Raw genomic sequence first — 21830 nt, 5'->3', positions numbered from 1 at the left:
ACTTAAAATTTCGGCTTTTCAGACATTGAATATCACATGATAGTCTTCAGAAGGCTAATGTTTTCCTTTGTACTCCAATATTAAGTTTATTTTCAGAATAATTGGAACAGCTAAAGAAAGCAAAGAGTTACTGGTGTGTTATAAAGGGTATGTTTGTGATGAGAAATTACTGGCAGACTAAATTAATTCTTCACCTCAGTCTTTACAGAAAAATGAGTTAGGGGAATTTCCATTTCCGATTTTTCCTTTCAAACCGAAAAAGTATAAGTGTGGGAACAGATACTAGTAAATACACAGGCTATCTTTAATTTCTTAAGTCTTGTAACTTACTTATTTAAGAATATCTCCAAACACTGAACTCTATGATAAAATTATGGTAAAAATAGATCAACAACTTTCACCATCTGTGATACCACATAAGATGATGAAAGTTACTGATCTGTTTGTGATGTACTGCCAAGGTAAAGAACCATCAGCTTCAGCTGTATATAAGAACAATTGAAGATTTGGGGAACGTACCTTTTTTTATCTGTTTGTTTCCATTGTGTTTTACTAGTATTACACAGTCATGAATTTATCCTAAGGGAATAATCATGGATATGTCCGAAGATTTTGTTGCAAAGCATTGTGTATAATAGTAAGAGAGAGAGAGAGAGAACCTAAGTATCTAATTAAAAGATATTAAGTAGATAATTATGGGATATTGTTACAATGGAATACTATACTGTGCAGCCATTAAAAATGATATGAAGATTTCTTAATGATATGGATGTTGTTTACAACATTTGGTCAAATAAAAAAGCAGGTTATAAAACAAAGTAGTTACATGGATTCCATTCATGTTTCTCTTTATATCTTTAAGTACACATACAGACAGATACTTTTAGAAAAATGCCAGGAAGGAGATGGACCAGAACATTAACAATGGTTTTGTCTCGCTGTGGGATTTCTTGAGATTTTTAGTTTCATCTTTTTTGCTTATCTGTATTTGCAACACTGGAGGTAAATTACATTAATAATTTTTTAAATGAGCATTATTTTAGAAGAATTTAAAATTGTACATAGAAATAAATTATTTAAAATTGTATTGCTCAGTTAAGACCTTTAAAGTTTGATCTGAGGGGCTGGCCCCGTGGCCGAGTGGTTAAGTTCGCGCGCTCCGCTGCAGGCGTCCCAGTGTTTCGTTGGTTCGAATCCTGGGTGCGGACATGGCACTGCTCATCAAGCCACGCTGAGGCAGCGTCCCACATACCACAACTAGAAGGACCCACAACGAAGAATATACAACCATGTACGGGGGTGCTTTGGGGAGAAAAAGGGAAAAAAAAATAAAATCTTTAAAAAAATAAAAAAAATAAATAAATAAATAAAGTTTGATCTGAATTCAGCAGTACCACTTAACTGACACTAATAAAATCTCTTAAAGGTTTCTCAAAAGCAAAATCAAAACTCTGCTATGTCAAATAGGAAAGCAAATAATAACAATGTTGTATTCTGAATCTGAATGCAATGAAAAATAAACTGGCCAATTTCCTAATCCACTTGCTGATTCAAGCTAAAAAAATCTTTTCATTTAAAAAAAATCACCTATTGAATAATGTCTCACCAGTGAATAGAGATTATTTCTGCAGTAAGGCAATTTCAGTGGATGTGGTTATCATGGGATAATCACACCCCTGGGGTACAGCCTTGTGCCTGTAATCTCCCAGGAGTGTAATTATTTCATGATAACCGCACCCCCTGGTGTTACATTATTTCTATTATGAAATTCTTAGTTTAGTATATAAAGTAACTTACTTTGATCACTGGAAACTACAAGGTGCTGTTAGAATTTTCCAGCTGTGAGGTTTACAGAGACCAGCTATAAGATTTACTTCTCCTTTACAAAGTTAAATTAGGCAATCAAAATGCTTCTTTGGGCTAAGCTGGTTTAGAATATCTTTTCTACTGATAAGATCATCTTAACTTTATACACTTTCATCCACTCTAGGTACATCAAAATTATATGTAAAACTTGCAAGCTTCAGTGATGACTAAATTTTTATAAAATATTTTTATATTACAATATACAGTTATCTGTTCCTTAACAACAGGGATACATTCTGAGAAATGCGTCATTAGGTGATTTCGTCATTGTGTGACCATCATAGAGTGTACTTACACAAACCTAGATGGTATAGCCTACCTCACACCTAGGCTAGATGGTGCTAATCTTATGGGACCACTGTTGTATATTCAGTCTGTTGTTCACCAAAATGTGGTTATGCGACACATGACTGTAATTAAGTGGCCAGCCCACCTGCCTTTTATCTATTCTCTATAGCCCTTATTCTTATCATTGACTCTTACCATCTGTCACTTACCCATGTTTTTAATGTGTACTGAAGTAAACATAATTTTTTTAATCCACAGTTGGGGATTTTCAACAAAGCAAGGGGGGGTGTTTTGTTTTGGTTTGATTTTTTGGCTTTTTTAATAGATATAATAGTTATATATATCAGTATGCCTCCTACTTAATCTTTTTGTTTGTTTTGTTTTAGTCTTGTTTGTGTTTTTTAATAGACTTTATTTTTTAGAGCAGTTTTAGGTTCACAGCAAAATTGAAAGGAAAGTACAGAGATTGCCCATATACCCTCTATCCCCACAAATGCATAGCCTCCCCCATTATCAACATCCTCTACAAGAATGGTACATTTGTTACAATTGATGAACCTACACTGACACATCATTATCACCCAAAGTCCATAGTTTACATTAGGGCTCACTCGGTGGTGTACATTTTATGGGTTTGGTCAAATGTATAATGACATGGATCTACCATTATAGTATCATACAGAGTCGTTTCACTGCCCTAAAAGTCCTCTGTGCTCTGCCTAGTCATCCCTCCCTCCCCTATAACCCTCTACAGCAACTGATCTTTTTATTGTCTCCATAGTTTTGCCTCTTCCTAAAGATAGTATAGTTGGAATCTTATAGTATGTAGCCTTTTCACATTGGCTTCTTTCACTTAGTAATATGCATTTAAGGTTCCCCTATGTCTTTTCATGGTTTAATAGCTCATTTATTTTTAGTACTAAATAATATTCCATTGTCTGGATGTACCACAGTTTATTCATCCATTCACTTACTGGAGGACATCTTGCTTGCTCTCAAGTTTTGGCAATTATGAATAAAGCTGCTATAAATATCCATGTGCAGGTTTTTGTGTAGTCATAAATTTTCAGCTCCTGTGGGTAAATACCAAGGAACGTGATTGCTGGATTGAGTGGCAAGAGGATGTTTAGTTTTAGAAGAAACTGCCAGACTGACATGCAAAGTAGCTGTACCATTTTGCATTCCCACCAGCAATGAATGAGAGTTCCTGTTGCTCCACATCCTCACCAACATTTGGCATTATCAGTGTTAATAATTTTGGCCATTCTAATAGGTTTATAATGATATCTCTTTGTTGTTTTATTTTGCCTTTCCTTGACGACATATGATGTAGTGCATCATATACACTTGGCCTATACACTTGGCTCTCCCTATCTGCAAATTCTGTGTCTACAGATTCAACCAACCACGTATCAAAAGGCCTCTAGTGCTTGCATCTGTACTGAACATGTACAGACTTTTTTTCTTGTCATTATTCCCTAAACAATACTGTATCACAACTATTTACAGAGCATTTACATTGTATTAGGTATTATAAGTAATCTAGAGATGATTTAAAGTATATGGAAAGATGTACATAGGTTATATGCAAATCTGCACCGTTTTATTTAAGGGGCTTGAGCATCCCTGGATTTTGGTATCTTCGGGGGTGCTGGAACCAATCCTCTGGATTCCAAGGGACAACCGTGCTTGTTGTCTGTATGTCTTCCTCGTGAGGTATCTCTTAAAGCCTTTGGCCCATTTTTTAAATTGGGTTGTTTGTTTTCTTATTGTTGAGTTTTAAGGGTTCTTTGTATATTTTGGATAGCAGTCCTTTATCAAGTGTGTCGTCTGCAAACATTTTCTCCCAGTCAGTGTCTTGTCTTTTCGTTTTCTTGAGCAAGTGTTTTTTAACAGCTTTATTAAGTGATAATTTACATACCATACAGTTGACCCATTTAAAGTGTACAATTCAATGGCTTTGAATTTTTCTGTTCACAGAGTTTTACATCCATCACCACAGTCCATTCTAGAACATTTCCTTACCCTAAGTGGAAATCCCACACCTCTCAGCCCTCACCCTCCAGCCCCCGGTCTTCGCCAGCCCTAGGCAGCCACTAATCTACTTTCTACTTTTTTTGAGAATGCCTACACTGTAGATTTAATATAAATGGAATCATACAATATATAGTAAAGAAAATAGTTTTAGTATTACTTTCTTTGCCTTTAAATTTGACACAATTAGAATTCCCTTTTCCTTCCACCCCGAACATGTAGCTTCCAGTGGCCTCTCCCCATTGAGTCTGGATGTCATTACCCTCCGTGTACATCAGTGTGCAAGAATTTACACAGAGTATCCTTAGCCAGGGAAACTCACTCAAGCTGTCCAGAGTTTTTATTAGGGTTTAATTACATAGGCATGATTGATTGAATCATCGGCCATGTGGCTGAACTCAGTCTCTAGTCCCTCTCCCTTCGCCAGAGGTCAGGCTGATATCATGTGGCTCAAAGCCCCAACCGTCTAATCACATGGTTGGCATTTCTGGTGTGGCCAGCCTAATCCTGAGTCATCTCCTTAGCATAACCTATCTAGGGGCTCACCCTGAGTCAGCTCATTAACAGAAACTATCAGGTCCCACCATGAATAGCAAAGATACTCCTATCACTCAGGAAATTTCCAGAATTTAGAGGCTCCCTACCAACAACTGGGGACAAAGGCCAGCCAAGTTTTTTATTACACAGCAGTTGTACTTTCATTTTCATTTAGTTCAATATATTTTAAATTTTCTCGAGACCTCTTCTTTGACCCATGTATTATTTAGAAGTGTGTTGTTTAATCTCCACATATTTGTGAATTTTTCTGGATACCTTTCTGTTACTGATCTCTAGTTTAACTCCATTTTGTTCTGAGAGCATTTTTGTGTGTGATTTCTATTCTTTTACGTTTGTTTAAGGTGTGTTATATTGCCCAGAATGTGATCTGTCTTGGTGAATGTTCCGTATGAGCTTGAGAAGATTGTATTCTGCTGTTTTGGATGAAGTATTCTATAAATGTCAACTAGATCCAGTTGATGGATAGTTCAGTTCAACTATATCCTGCTAATTTTCTGCCTGCCAGATCCATCCATTTCTGATAGAGGGGCATTGAAGTCTCCAACTGTAATAGTGGATTTATCTATTTCTAAAAACATTTCTGTCAGTTTTTGCCTTACGCATTTTGATGCCCTGCTGTTAGGTGCATACACATTTGGGATTGTTGTGTCTTCTTAGAGAATGGACCCCTTTTTCATTATGTAATTGTATTTCTTGATCCTTGATAAATTTCCTTGGTCTGAAATCTGCTTTGTCTGAAATTAATATAGATACTCCAGCTTTATTTGATTAGTGTTAGCATGGTATATTCTTCTCCATTCCTTTGTTTTTAATCTATCTATATTTTTATATTTAAAGTGGGTTTCAGGTAGACGACATATAGTTGGATTTTTTATCTTTTATTGATATAATTGAATTAAGATCTACAGTGTTTATAATTGTTTCTATTTGTTGCCCTCATTCTTTGTTTCTTTTTTTATAATCTACTCTTTTTTGCTTTGTCTAGTTTTTTTTTTTTAAAGATTTTATTTTTTTCGTTTTTCTCCCCAAAGCCCCCCAGTACATAGTTGTATATTCTTCGTTGTGGGTCCTTCTAGTTGTGGCATGTGGGATGCTGCCTCAGCGTGGTTTGATGAGCAGTGCCATGTCCGCGCCCAGGATTCGAACCAACGAAACACTGGGCCACCTGCAGCGGAGCGCGCGAACTTAACCACTCGGCCATGGGGCCAGCCCCTGCTTTCTCTAGTTTTAATTGAGCATTTTGTATGATTCTGTTTTCTTTCCTCTCTTAGCATATCAATTACACTTATTTGTTTTTAATTTTTAGCAGTTGCCCTAGGATTTGCAGTATACATTTACAACTAATCTAAGTCCACTTTCAAATAACACTATACCACTTCACAAGTAGTGCCAAAACATTATAAGAGAGTAAACCAATTCCTGTTATATGATGCAATTCCTTCCTCCTATTCCTTATAACATTGCTGTCATACGTTTCATTTGTCCATATATCATAGGATATATTGTTGCTGTTATCATTTTGGACAAGCTCTTATCTGTTGGATCAGTTAAGAATAAGAAAAATAAAGTATTTTATCTTACTTTCATTTATTCCTTCTCAAGTGCTCTTTCTGTCTTTATGTAGATCTGAGTTTCTGATCTATGTCATTTTCCTTCTCTCTGAAGAATTTCTTTGAATATTTCTGGCAAGGCAGGTCCATTGGTGACAAATGCCTCAATTTTTGTTTGTCTGTGAAAGTCTTTATTTCTCCTTCACTTTTGAAGGATAATTTCACTTGATACAGAATTCTATGTTGGTAGGTTTTTTCTTTCAACATTTTAAATATTTCACTCCACTCTCCTCTTTCTAGTATGGTCTCTTAAGAGAAGTCTGATATAATTCTTATCCTTGTTCCTCTCTAGGTAAGGTTTTATTTATTTATTTATTTATCTATTCATTCATTCATTTATTTATTTATTTATTTATTTATTTTAAAGATTTTATTTTTCCTTTTTCTCCCAAGATCCCCCCAATACATAGTTGTATGTTTTTTTTAGTTGTGGGTCCTTCTAGTTGTGGCATGTGGAACGCCACCTCAGCATGGCTTGATGAGCTATGCCATGTCCGCCCCCAGGATCTGAACCAGCGAAACCCTGGGCTGCTGAAGCAGAATGCTCGAACTTAACCACTCAGCCACAGGGCTGGCCCCAAGGTTTTATTTTTTCCCTCTAGCATCTTTCAGAATTTTCTCTTCATCTTTGACTTTCTGCGGCTTGAATATGATATACCTAGGTGTAGATTTTTTTGCTGTTTATCCTGGTTGGTGTTCTCTGGGCTTCTTAGATGTGTGGTTTGGTGTCTGTCATTCGTCTTGGGAAATCTCAGCCACTATTATTTCAAATATTTCTTCTGTTCTTTTCTCTCTTCTTTTTCTGGTATTCCTGTCATACATATGTTACACTTTTTGTAATTGTCCCACAGTTCTGAGATATTTTGGTTTCCTTTTTTTTTTTTAAGATTTTATTTATTTCCTTTTTCTCCCCAAAGCCCCCTGGTTCATAGTTGTATATTCTTAGTTGTCAGTCCTTCTAGTTGTGGCATGTGGGATGCCTCCTCAGCATGGCTTGACAAGCAGTGCCATGTCCCTGCCCAGGATCCAAACCAGCAAAACCCTGGGCTGCCGCAGTGGAATGTGCAAACTCAACCACTAGGCCACGGGGCGGGCCCCTCCTTTTTTTTTTTTTTAATTGTCGCATTTTCTTTCCCTTTGCTCTTGAGTCTGAGAAGTTTCTATTGACATATCTTAAAGCTCATTGATTCTTTCCTTGGCTGTGTCCAGCCTACTGGTGAGCTCATCAAAGGCATTCTTTGTTTCTAATAGTGTTTTTTATTTCTAGCATTTCCTTTAGATTTTTTCTTGGAATTCCTATCTCTCTGCTTACATTACCCATCTGTTCTTGCATCTTGTCCACTTTTTCCATTAGAGCCCTTAGCATATTAATCTGTTATTTTAAATTCTCAATCTGATAATTCCAGACTTTCTATCATAGCTGAGTCTGATTCTGACGCTCACTTTGTCTCTCCAGACTGGTTTTTGCCTTTTAGCATACTTGTAATTTTTTGTTGAAAGCCAGACATGATAGGTAGATGGAACTGAGGTAAATAGGCCTTTAGTGTGAAGTTTTGTGTTTATCTGGCTAGGAGTTAGGTTGTGTTTACTGTTTGCTGTAGCTGTAGATGTCAGAGGCTAAAATTTCCTTTTGTGCCCTTGTTTTTGTCTCCCCTGTTATCTTTGGGTTTCCCTAGAGACTCCTTCTTTAATAGAGTTTAAGCCTTGCTTCAGTTGTAATCCCCTGTTATTATACAGGAACCCTATTGATGTGATGGTAAGTTATGGGGGGAGGGGAAACATTCTATAATCCTATGACTAGTTCTCACTCTTTTAGTGAGCCTGTGCCCCTGGGCTGTAACCTTCACAGTGCTTCTCAGACTTTTTTTCCATGTAGGTTAGGCTCTGATAAAATAGTTTCCCTTAAGAGTAAGCATTTGTGTCGTCCCATTCACAACAACATGGATAGACCTTGAGGGTATTATGTTGAGTGAAATAAGCCAGACAGAGAAAGACGAACTCTGTATGACTCCATTCATAGGTGGTAGTTAACATACGGACAAAGAGAACTGATAGGTGGTTGCCAGGGGAAGGGGGATGGGGGGAGCGCACTAGGGGTGAAGTGGTGTACCTACAACATGACTAATAATGATGTACAACTGTAATTTCACAGGGATGTTAACTTTTATAACCTTAATAAAAAAAAAAGAGTAAGCATTTGTTCAGGACAACAAAATGCTCTGGGCATATTTCAAAATGGTTACTTTTCCCTTCTCACTGTTGGAAGGAAAGTACAAGGGGATTGTTGTTTGATGTTCACAGTGAGAACCTGGTGGGACTCCTGGAAGTAAAACTCACAAAAATGTAGGGGCCTTATTAAGGTGGGGACCCCAGGAGTTTTATCTCTCACATTAGTCCTTGCTCAGTCTCCAGCAATAGTCAATTATCCTTTAAGTATTCGGGCCAGTTGCTGGCTCTAGGAGTGTTTCTGGTCTTGGTAAATAAACTGTGATTTTCTATATCGCCTGTCTCTCCTGTTGTGAGGCAGTGATTTGCCCTGTGACCTCAGTTCTTTAATAGATCTAAAAAGATTTGTTGATTTTCGGCTTTTTCCTCATTGTAAGGATGGAGGACTTTCAAGTTGTTTATATATTGGACCCAAAAGTTGTAAAAGCAACATAAAAGTGAATAAACCTTGAGTCCCAATATGTCAACATTAGTTTCACATTGTACTAATTATTTAACTTTTGGTTTTTTAGGCTTAAGTTGCTTTATACTTAAAGTTACTTTTTAATTTTTTAAATATTTGGAACTGACTTGATATGATAATATTGCAAATTTCACATTTTTAATAAAAGTAAATTTCAAATTCAAGATGGTGTCACTGGATATTCTTGACATATACAGAATTTCTTTTTCTTTATAATGCCTAAGTCAGAGATCCAGCCACACCACAAATTGCTAAAATGATGATACGTACTTAATGTTTCAAGTGTCTGTATCCAGTCTTGTTTATACCATTGCTTTTAGTGTGTTTCAACAATATGAAAATGAATAGTTTAGTTGAGGAAAGTATTACTTTATACTTGTTGCAAAGATTTGTTTGCATATCAGTGCTCTCCTCCTTGCCTAATTTTTCCTAACTCTTGATTTAATTTTTCTTGAAGAATGTTACACTAATCCATAGCACTGATAGAAGTTTTCTGCAACAGAGCTCCCACATGCTGCTCCTCTGTCTTTTCATCAGCCTTTCATGTTGAAGGCATTTTTGTCACTTGAGAACATGTTTGGGAAATTTAACAAAATAATTGTCTGATCATAAGCTTTGCTAGAAAGACACCTAGGAGCATGCTGGAGGGACTTTCTGTAAAAAGAAAGATGATAAAGACAGTTGCTCTTCTGGCAAATCTCCCTGAGTCTGTTATGGAGTTCCCTTGTGCAGGGAACTTGAAGAAGTTGAATCCTACCAGCATAGCTACCAAGATAGCCCTATATATGATAGCAGAGTTTTTTTTATTCCTCCAACATAATTCTACTGCAGGAAAAGTATTTGTGTTACCAAATCTCCTTAAAGCTAAACTCCTAAAATAGGCAAATATTAAAACTAATAAATAAAGGATGGACTTCAAAATAAGAAAGTGAAGTTAGGTACCATTTCTCTCCATTTTAATACATAGTTGATCAGTCAAGAACTAGTCCTTTTTTATGCAGGAGGAAGGTAGCTGAAAAGAAATATTGACCTCTTAAAGAGATTATTTAGTAAAATCTGTAAAGTCATAGTGCTTCAAAGATCAAAATGATGCTCTTGATTAGTACTTTAAATTTTGGCTGTTTTAAGTGATTACCAATGGTTAAGCCATTTCAAACTACTTAAAAGCACTATTATAATTCAGTAATTAAATTTGTTGTTAGAGTGTCTGTGCCCTGAAATTCCATTGACATTAACAAACTAACTGCACTCTTCTTCTGTCAGTGAATGACTCTGCTCTGTGTTAAAGACATGTCTGGGGCTAGTGGAGGCTACTCCTGTAATCTCAGAGGGGTACTAAGATTCTCAGACCACAGTCATAACTCTTTCACATGACTCTTCCTATTAACATATTCCATCTACTCAAGGTCTACCAGCTTCAAGTAAAGGAAATTAGCTAGTGATTACCTGGGAAAAGGAGAATGAATGGAATTTAGTCCACCTAGTAAATATTAATTCTTCTACCCAAATCAAACTTAATGAAGTTAACATGAACCTTCATCATGTTCCACTCACTTAGAATGCCCTGCTCTTTACCTTTTCCTAAATCATATGAGAATTTGAAAATCAAACTCAATTTCGAATTCTTTCCTAGAAAGTGTAGCTTTTCCAAAATAGAGACTGTACCTTATTTATCTTTGTATCCCCAATGCCTTGCGTGATGTGTATGCTTAATAAATAACAGTTTAGTGAATGACTGAATGGAAAGGCTTTGCTAACTATTCTAAACATCACTGTTTATTATCTTTTTCTCTGAATATACCTTATAACACAAATTTGCAATTTATATATTTTCTATTCTTTCATATGAACTAACTTTCCCAAGACGATTATAAGCTTGAAGGCAAAAACCAAGTTCCCTATTCTTTAGCTCTCAAGTACCTAGTAAAATAAACTAATAAGCTCTCAATCATACATACTGTTTTTAAAAATCACTTTCTATGTTATATACTAGGGACAAATAAGTTGAAATTCCCTCATGCAGGGCTCTCTCCATAGTTGGAGAGAGAGATAATATATAAATGTAGTAAGAGTCTATAGTAACATAGTCATTCAATAATTACTGTTGACTGATTTAAAATATCATGTGTAACCTTTTCTTTTTTGAGGAAGATTAGCCCTGAGCTAACATCCGGTGCCAATTCTCCTCGTTTTTTGCTGAGGAAGATTGGCCCTGAGCTAACATCTGTACCCATCTTCCTCTACTTTATATTGGGACACCTGCCAAAGAATGGCTTGATAAGCGGTGCACAGGTCTACACCTGGGATCTGAACCGGCAATCCCCAGGCTGCCGAAGTGTGGAGCATGCGAACTTAACTGCTGCACCACAGGGCCAGCCCAATGTGTAACTTTTTTTTAAGTAAAACACGCTGATCTTAAGTGTAGAGTTTGAGTTTAATAAATGTATGTACCCATGTAACCAATGTCTCTGACAAGATAGAGAGCGTCGAGCATTTCTATCACTCTAGAAAACACCCTGCTGTCCCTTCCAGTTGGCCGCCTCCACCCACAACCACTATTCTAATTTCTAATTCCTTATAGTAGTTTACCTGTTCACGAACTTCATATAAATGGAATCAGACAGTATGTATTCTTTTGTTCTGACTCTTTCACTTAACATGTCTTCGAAGTTCATAGATGCATAACTTTTCAAGATCATTCAGTCTCATAACTTATGTAAAACATAATGCTAACTTCTAATACTTCATGTTCATCACAACACAAATGATTTTTCTTAGTCCTGTAGGACTATGAATTTACTTTTATTGCTGGGTGTAACATCACTAAAATATTTGCATATATTAAGTTGAAAATGTATGTTTAAAGACATACAAATATAGGTAATATATCTTTAATTATACTCATTCTGTAAGGCAAGATTGTTTTTAATAAAGTGTTTTTTACTAGCATACAATAAGGGTAGTTCATCGTTCCTTGCCTTTGTGTATTTTCTAGACACGTACACTAAAATGAAATGTTTAATTTGTCCTTTGCATTGTATGTTTTAATAGAGATCAAATTAGCTGTCTTCAGTATGAACTTGGGATAAGGGCAATAAGAAACCCGATTGTTTCCAGCCTCCACTAAGATGAACTGGCAGTGTGTCAGGAAAATTCCCAGTATGGAGCAGTTTTATTACAATTCAGTACAAGTGGTTCTTGCATAACCTTTAGAAAATCATACATAAAACATTCTCGTCTATATAAATAAAAATCACCTACACACTTTATTAATAGCCTTGTTCACTTTTATCCCGGGACTTGTGCTGCATGTTCCTACTGTGCCCCCTTTTTTAGTCTTTTTTTAAGATAACTTTCTATAAGCTTTCTTAAAAGCAAAAAGGTTAGGTAATATTAGGAATCAAATATAAGTGTAAGATAATTCTGGATAGTTCCCACTAGACACAGGTCTCCCTCTCAGTCATGTACTATAACTAATGTCTCTAAGTATCCTTTTCATATTTAGTGACAGGAAGTTCCTTATTCACTAGATGTAGTCAATTTAACTTTAAGAAAGAAAGAAGGAAAGAAGGTTGTACTTTGATGGAAATAGAGTGATAATATATTTTATTTGTGATAATGTTTGGGGGGGTTATTTTCAAACACACATTTTTAAGCTTATCCCACTGTTATTATGACTACAATAAATACATGGTAAAAGCCAGAACGTACTGGGTTGAAGTCTCAGCCTTTTTTCCTTAGCCTAGTTCATTAGCCAGATATGTGTTTGTTTTTAGGTGTCATTTTCCTGTCTCCACACTTTACACAATTTTCTATATATTCCCCCAAAGTATGTGGCATAAAATTCCAAAATAGTTTAATAGTGAGCCTTTAGATCGACCTACCAATTTACAGGGAACACAAGGGCTTGAAGAACACATTAAATGACATCACTATCCAGAATGTGGGAAACTCTGCAGGACAAATGACCCAGTTTCTTCAACAAATGAATAGCAATAGTGGGGTTGGGGGAGGTTGCTAAATTTTTTTAGACTAAAAGAGACTTAAGATGTATGTCAGTTATACCTCAGCTTAAAGAGAGAGAGAGAGACTTAAGAGATACATGAACCAAATGCAATGTTTGGACCTTATTTGGGTCCTAATCTGAACAAACCAACTGTAAAAAGATAGCTTTGAGATAGTTGGGGAAATCTGAATGTTGACTTGGTGTTAGATGATATTTTAAAACTGTCAGTATTGATAGGTGTAATAAAGGAGTTATGGTTTTATTTTAAGAAATAGTCCTGATTTGTTGGTGATTTATATACCAAAGTGGTATCTGAGATTTTATTTCAAATACTCTATAGGAAAAGAAACAAAGAGAGTTGGAGGTAATAGATAAAACAAGAATGACAAAATATTGATAATTGTCAAAGCTGTGTGTTGAGTACATAGGGTTTATTACATTATTCTCTCTAGGTTTGAAGTATTCCATAGTATAAAGTTAAAATACACACAATGAGAAGGAAAAAAATTGATCACTGTAGTAGCAAACAAAACCAAATTCACTTTAGGAATAGCTATTTCAGCTAACAGTAGCATTCTGTAAATTAAATTAATGTGTTAAATTTGGGGGAAGGAGGGAAAGGCGTTTCTTTTTTTTTCCTTTTTTCTTTTTTTTAAAGATTTTATTTATTTTTTATTTTTTCTTCTCCCCAAAGCCCCCCAGTACATAGTTGTATATTTTAGTTGTGAGTCCTTCTAGCTGTGGCACGTGGGACGCCGCCTCAGCATGGTCTGGTGAGCGGTGCCATGTCCGCGCCCAGGATCCGAACTGGCGAAACCCTGGACTGCTGAAGCGGAGCACACGAACTTAACCACTCAGCCACGGGGCCGGCCCCGGGAAAGGCATTTCTAATACAGCCTTACCTAACGTACAACTCAGTGCCCTCACTTCTCCCACTGAATACCATAAAATTGTAGAAGGTGATGCTTTGTTTGAAAAGAGTGATAAACTTTGAATGGAAGATACACCTGTCCTTCGAAAGAGCAGGTGGACCTAATGCCAGCAGTGTAACATCAACATCTTTGCCTCGGCCTTGGTCTTCCTCCTGTGCCGTTTGTGAGATTCACCTGGGACTGCTGTCCTCTACTTGTGAAGTCAGTGACACGGCCTTCCTTGTAGCCAGCACTTCCGACTTCTCATATTATTCTCTAATAAAATACCTATTTTACTACGGAACATTTTTTACCTTCCATTGCCTTTGCTTAATTCTATGAAAGTGAATGCTTTTAATGAATAGATTAAACCCTTCACAAACATAATTTTGAATAACGTGCTTCGCCTTCTGAGAATTCTTTTTTCCTGAGACACTGACTTCATGGCGTTTTCCGGTAGGAGATAGTCTCGGTCTGGTCAGGACAGAAGCCTGAGCACCATAGTCACAGTCAGCATCTTGACGCTTGTTCACATCGCGGCAAAGGAAGCTTGCAGAATTAGTGAGTGTTGAAAACCGTTCCGTTAGTGGACCGGCTTTCCTAGGTTGAAACGTTTTCATGCTGTGGAGGCTTAAGCCAGCCTGGCTGAGATGATCTAGAAAGGAGCCCTCACAAATCTACATTTTAAAACAAACGCCTTTTTCTGAATTCTCTAGAATTATTCTGCATAGCAAATTTAAGAGCACATCAAACATTTCCGAGCCCCAACTCCAGCTGTAATTTAAATTACTAAGGCACCATATAGAGAAGTAGTCAATTGGCATTTGAACATATTTGTAATATCTATTTTTTCAACATATCTATATAATCTATTATATCAACTAAATTTTGAGTTCTCAGAGAGCTGTTCTGTCAATTTAACTCTGCATAGCCACTGTCACAAAACATGAAAATATAAAGAGACCTTGCTAAATATATCTTAATTAAACCTGGTGTGTCATGTCTTCTAAACTCAGAATTTTTGATGATAGAAGGAGAAGGTTTAGGGGCTGGCCCAGTGGCCGAGTGGTTGAGTTTGCACACTGCACTTCAGCCGCCCGGGGTTTCACCGGTTCGGATCCTGGGCGTGGACATGGCACCCTTCATCAAGCCATGCTGAGGGGGCGTCCCACATTGCACAGCTAGAAGGATCTACAGCTAGGATATACAGCTATGTACTGGGGGGCTTTGAGGAGAAGAAGAAGAAGAAAAAAAAAGAAGGAGAAGGTTTACATATACAAAAATATGTGAATAAGACTGGATTTTGAAAAATATTACTAAGAGCATTTAATTATGAAGACTGTATCAAGATAATCATAAAAGTTGTATAGGTACCAGTAAGAATAATGATTACTGTGGATTGAGTACTGTCTGTCAGGTTCTTCATTAAGCACTGTATTGACAGTCTTACAATGTGGAAGTGTGTGCTAAGCGTGTGTACTGTAGAGTTCAGTTGAGGTCTTAGAGAAATATAAATGCTAAAAGGTAACATTTGTTTCATAATCTGTATAATCTCTGTCAGACTGAGGAAAGAGAGATCGTTTTCTTGAAGTAGTTGGAAGTACTGTAATGACAATGTAAAAAAGCATGTTTTCTAAAACATCTTGTTAAAATGACTCATCTTTTGATCCAATTGGTAACCTCTCATCATAATGGCCAAGCTCATCGGCCCTTTACTGGAGTGGTTTTTATCCTAATTTTTAGCATGTTTGCTTTCTGAATTCATTTGACACCTAAAAAGTTATTGACAAAGAAATGTAGTTTTGACACTTCAGAGAAGACATTTTCTACCTTATAAAATTGTTCCTACGTGTGAAATTTGAGAAGCCACCAAAGTGAACATTCTGTAGTTAATTTAAAAGTGTTAATTGCATTAGTACTTTTAATACCATTTAGAGGCAACCAGTATTAATATTTGAAATTCAATTTTTATTTTAACATTATCAACCAAGCTGAATAATTAAAAGGTCATTAAAGTAATCTGTAGGCATTAAATATCTTGTATAAAAGAAAAAAACATATCAAAGATCCTACATTGTTTTAAACTAAAATATCAATATCAATGAAATAAAGATGCTGCTTTATGATGTTTGTTTTGTTTTCACTAAATAAGGCTTTTCCCCCCAGTAAATTAAAGTGTCGCGTTACTAATAACTTCCCCTGCTCCAGGCCAGGCAGTTCTTCCCTATCTCCCTAATCCCTAGAGCCAGCGTCCAGTTGTTCTTGGTAATGTGAACAGAATGGTAAAGCCCATAGACTCCAACAAAAGACATTAACTAACGTACACCAGAACTTTTACCGAACTTTTTGCCAAAAATGCTGTTGACAAGTGACAGATTTGAATTTTGTTAAAAGCCTTTTGTTTTCCATGGTAACATGTAAGAAACATGCAAATAAGTGGTTAAAAAAAAAAAAGATGAAACAGTGAAAAGAGAAAGAAGTAGATGAAGTAGATGAAGTATTTAATCGACAAACTAGGGAATCAGTTTCTGAGTGTTTCTCTACTCCCCACCCTCCCTTATGAATTTCTCGTTGGCAGGAACTGTCTTATTCTTCCTTATATTCCAGCTGCATTGGCCAGTATGGTTCATTTAAGCCAGGGTAGATGAATTAGGCCAGAAGCTTTAAATAGCTTCCATGAAATATTGTCATTATTTGCTACCTACAGGGAAAACAAAATGAAACTGAAGTATACGAAAGAAAGAGGAGAGACTCCTACCTTACAAATGTTTGAGGAAAGGGCTCAAATGTTAAAAAGATTTGTTTTTTAATTATGTCTATCTTTAGTTCATATTGTTTTAGTACATACTTTGTGACCAAAAAGAAGCTCACTTTTCAGTTTGGGATTTTATGAAAGTGGCAACTGAAGTTTGTGGAAAATATAACACGTACACACTTACTGCCAGCCTACCTCAAACTAATAACTAGAAATGGCTTGTCACCAACCCCAAACTAATAACTAGAAATTTCAAACTCTGCATATATATATATGTGTGTGTGGGAGATTAAGTACTTGATGGTTACCCACGGCATGTACATGTGCGCCCACGCGCGTGTGTGTGTTTTGTTGATTGTCAGCAACCACGTAGCAATGTATTCAGTATTGGGTTTGATAAATAAGAGTGAGGAATTTTAAATTGGAAAGTAGAATAATAAATTGCCCGTGTACCTTTAAAATATCTCTCTTATATTGAATTCTTACTGAGAGAATATTTAAGGTTTAATTGCAGTTTTTTATCATTTTGCTTTGATTTTATACTAAAAACTGCCGAGCAGATAACATTTAAATGTATCTTTTCCAATATGACAAAGTTACATAAGAAGAGAATCCCCTAGCACGTAAGGAAAAATGCAATTATTTTCTATTCTGAATCTCCAGACTGCTGTTTTAGAAAATCATATCTGATTATTTGCTCAGCAGAAGATTATTGAGTTGATTTAGCTGTGATTTTACTTAACAAAGCTTCAACTGCATTCCTACTGTGGAGTCCGAAAAAGGTAGAGAGATATAAATGATACATTCAAACTGTGATTTTTGTGAACAGGGCCATCGATGCACCCCTCGGAGCTAATAGCGGAGATGAGAAACAGTGGGTTTGCACTGAAACGAAATGTACTGGGGAGAAACTTGACCGCAAATGATCCATCACAGGTAATGATCTTTTTATCAGTAAGCTGAAAATGTCTATAAATCTAAATGTGATTGCTTGTGAATTGCTATTTAATGTTTTCCAATATGCATATATCCATAGGAAAGCAAGATAGGGCCAAGAAAATGCCTAAAATGTATTTTGATTTTGCTTCTTTATTATTTTAACCTAAATGAGAAATTGTTTTTAAACCTATATTTTAATAAATGAAACTGCTTCTCTGGGTTGATGTGGATAAAATACCTAACTGAACTGGTGATGAGGTTGTTATTGTTTCCTTCCTGCTAACTTACCCCTGAAGTGACCCTAAATAGAACCAATGGTAAGTGTATAAAAGCATCCCTAAAAATTACAGAAAATATTTTAAACGTTTAATTTATTAAACTGTACATAGATCCAGAAAATGGTTGAGTTTGAAGGGTTGTAGATATCCTAATGCAAACCATTTATTTTATTTTATGAGGATGCTGGAGCCCAGAGAAGTGGGATGATTTCCCTCTGGTCATGTGTCTGTTTAGGGACATGAGACTAATACCCAGGCTCCCACTGGTATAAACCTGTGCTGCTCTGAAAAGAGGCACATTGCTTTTCCAACACTGCTGGGGACTGTGCATGTATCCGTATAACCATATATTTGTACTATTTGATATGTATTTGATAATGTACTGTTGAAATTAAAAAGGCTAAAATTGTGGATGTTTTGGCCTTGCCATAAAGTTCATGATCTTCTTGGTTTTAATATTTCATTAAACTAAAAATAAAATATTTAAGCCCTCAAGTGTTTAAATTCAAACTCAAGAGAGAGAGAGTAGAAGCCATGCTGTAAATGTTTTGTCTCTCTTTCTCTGTCATCCTCTTCCTGCTGGTTTGTTAATGCTGGCAGAGCAGTCATCTTATCCTCTTAGTGCCTTGTGATCCTCCATAGCAGGTAGACCACAAAAAATGTTTTAATTACCTCCCCCCACGTCCCAATCCAAAATGTCCTACTCATCTGCGGTATGTCTCTAATACAAAATGTCTTACTTGTAAATATTTTCTTTCCTGTCTGTTAACTATTTGTCTTGAAATCTAGCAATTGAATGATGTCTTTGTTGATTCAGGAATATGTTGCAAGTGAGGGGGAAGAAGATCCAGAAGTCGAATTTTTAAAGTCACTAACCACCAAACAGAAGCAGAAACTTCTCAGGTAATTTTCAAGTATATATTTAATGGATTCAACATTTTGTCTTATGTTTCATCTTAGTATCATATTCATCTCTGATCCTAGGAGCTCATGAAGGTGCTTAAACCATGCGTTAGATTTATTTATTGTTTTATTCTTCAGCTATAATAATATAATTTTGTCTCGCTTTAGTAACATGAAAATGAATATAAGATTATATACACAGATTACACCACAAAATCATCACACTTTTCAGAACATTTAATTTGGAAATAGATTTATTTGTAGGTTTTACTTTTCATAATAGATTTGTGTATACCTTTGCACACAGTTTGTTCTTAGAAAATATTGTGGGGCCATGTATTACTCTTTTTACATTTTGTAAGATTTTATGAGGAATGCTGGAAAATGCTTAAGTTTACAAAGCAAATATGAATCTTGTTAAACAGACCCTGGATTAAAGAATTAAAGAATCCGAGAAATGTCTGCTGAGTCCAATAGAGGGAGCTCACGATATTTCAGTCTGTGGAGTTTTGAGAATGGCTGGACAGAGCCCAGTGAAGACATTTTTATTTCAGAGCAATTCAGACATATCTTATAAACTTGTTACTCTTCTGAGAATGTGCAGTCCCTTTTAGAAATTCAGAATGCCTTATAGAATTGTCCTAATTATTTATAAATTCACACAATTGTTGAAAACTAGTGATTATTTTATTTTATATAACCAAAAAAGTATAAAAAATGTAAAGTGTATTCTTATTCAGAATTTCTGGAGAATATGATCTTGAATTTTGATAATATATTGATTAATATTTCCATACTTTAAAATAGTGCATAGATAAAATTAATTTTTCATCTGATTATAGCTATATATTTGAGTTTGCACTAGGTCCAACTAACGTTACAAACCTTTCTTTAGATCAGGAAGACCATTTATTTAGAGTGCTAAATAATTTCAAATTCTGATTTAGTGAGGTTTTTTTTTTAATAATCATTACTATTGAGGAAAGTATAGTGAGAGAATTGACTTAATGCATTTAATTTTTTTATTTAAACAATGTATATGTGACTCATAATTTAAAAGAAAATGATTGGTCATTTAATAAAGAATGTGTTTATGTTTGAATATCACTTTTAATAGCTTCTAATTAAATATATTGTCTATTTAGAACTTTGTTGATGAAAAGACTTTTTACGTAATCTGTTAACTGTTTTTTCCCAATAACAGAAAATTGGATCGACTTGAGAAGAAAAAAAAAAAGAAAAAAGATAGAAAAAAGAAAAAGCTTCAGAAGAGCAGAAGTAAACACAAAAAACATAAAAACAAATCGTCTTCTTCCTCTTCTTCCTCATCCTCATCCTCCTCCTCTTCTAGCGAGACTTCAGAAAGCAGCAGTGAGAGTGACAACAAAGAAAAGAAAATACATAAGAAGAAAAGAAAGAAAAGCAAGTGTTCAGGGATTAACAACGGTGATTCTGAAGAGAAGGACAAGTCTAAGAAGAGAAAACTTTACGAAGAACTTTCTAGCAGTCACGAGAACAAGGAAAAGTCTAGGTTTTTAAAACAAGAGAGTTCTGGGGAGAATAGCAGAGGGAGCCATTGTGATTCTGACAGAAAGAGCAAAAGCCACAACCATGGCCCCGAGAAGAGAGGATCTGAGAGAAATGAGAGGAGCAGCAGGAGCCGGAGCAGGGATGAGAAGAGTCGGAGAAGCCGGAGCAGGGATGAGAGGAGTAGGAGAAGCCGGAGCCAAAGTCACAGCAGTTACAAGCCAAGAGACACAAGAAAGCAGTCACAGCGAAGCCCCAGTGAAGAGCGGAATAGAGGACATGACACAAGAAGCCATGGCGCAGATCCATACAGAGGAGAAAAACTACAGAGAGAGAAGGCAGGAGAGAAGCATACTAGAGTAACCCAAAGAGAGCGAAGCAGGAGTAGAGAGAGAATGAGGGAGAGACTGTATCTGACAACTACCTGGGAATAAAAAGATCTCCACTTTCTTATTGAATACCTTTAGCAAGGGCTAAGTTATGTACTATTGTCTTTCTAATAAAAAAGCGCTATTTTAATTTTCCATCTCTGTAAATAGTCATATCAAGTACAAAACTACATAAGTCCCAAAGGGTGAAATTTGCAAATATTTGTAAGTAATCCATTTGGGGACTGTAAAAATATTTTCTGTTGATAATGTTTCTTGTGCCCTATACTAGATAAAAATCCCATGTAACTCTGTGACATTTTCTTTGTTCTGAAACATCATTAAAAGAGTAACAGTACATTGAATGGGTATAATTTAATTTTCATTACTTTTTTCAATTCAAATTTATTACTTTTAAGACTTGAATTTACTTAAAGCAAACGGTAATCATTGTTGAAATTCACTAATATGAATTAAGTAATGATTTGATCAGTATTTCTTTAAGACTTGAACTCCCTTCAGATGTTTTGTTCTACAGAGTAAGCTGTTCACATTTGGATGATGTATTAATTTCCTATGCTGCGATAACAAATTACCTCAGACTTAAAACAACACAAATGTATTATACAGTTCTGGAGATCAGAAGTCTGAAATGGGTTTCACTGGGCTAAAATCAAGGTGTCAGCAGGGTTGGTTCTCTCTGGAAGCTCCAGGGGGAAATCTCTTTGGCTTGTCCAGCTGCCAAAGGCCACCTGCATTCCTTGGCTCCTAGCCCCGTCCTTCCATCTTCAAAACTAACAAAGTCGAGTCAAGTCCTCACATCTAATCACTCTGACACTCTGACATTCTGCATCCCTCTTCCACTTCTAAGGACCTTTGTGATTACATTGGGCCCACCAGGAGAATCCATCTCCCTATTTTAGAATCAACTGATTAGCAACCTTAATTCTATCTGCAACCTGAAATCCCTGTTGCCAGATAACCTAACATATTCACAGGCTCCAGAGGTTGGGATGTGTCCGTCTTTAAAAGGTTCTTCTACGTGACGCGGATGTCCTTTCTGCTACTGGCATACAGCTACTAAAGATTTTACTTCTA

The 21830-nt window shown here is 36.0% G+C and overlaps 1 protein-coding gene across 2 annotated transcripts in view; it reads left to right on the top strand.

The window, feature by feature from the left end:
• The window catches only part of CIR1 (corepressor interacting with RBPJ, CIR1), a 38339-nt gene extending 17242 nt beyond the window's left edge, over positions 1-21097 (top strand). For both annotated transcript variants that reach the window (XM_070508128.1, XM_014851645.3), the window contains 3 exons: positions 17547-17653; positions 18752-18837; positions 20042-21097. In XM_070508128.1, the coding sequence (XP_070364229.1) occupies positions 17547-17653; positions 18752-18837; positions 20042-20798 (950 nt within the window). In that variant the 3' untranslated portion in view covers positions 20799-21097. The remainder of the gene's footprint in view (positions 1-17546; positions 17654-18751; positions 18838-20041) is intronic.
• The last annotated feature ends 733 nt before the right edge of the window (positions 21098-21830 follow it).

Source organism: Equus asinus, chromosome 4, assembly GCF_041296235.1.
Source record: "Equus asinus isolate D_3611 breed Donkey chromosome 4, EquAss-T2T_v2, whole genome shotgun sequence".
Classification (NCBI taxonomy): Eukaryota; Metazoa; Chordata; class Mammalia; order Perissodactyla; family Equidae; genus Equus; species Equus asinus.
Note: the sequence above shows the minus strand (reverse complement) of the source record. Positions and strands in the feature narration are given on the sequence as shown.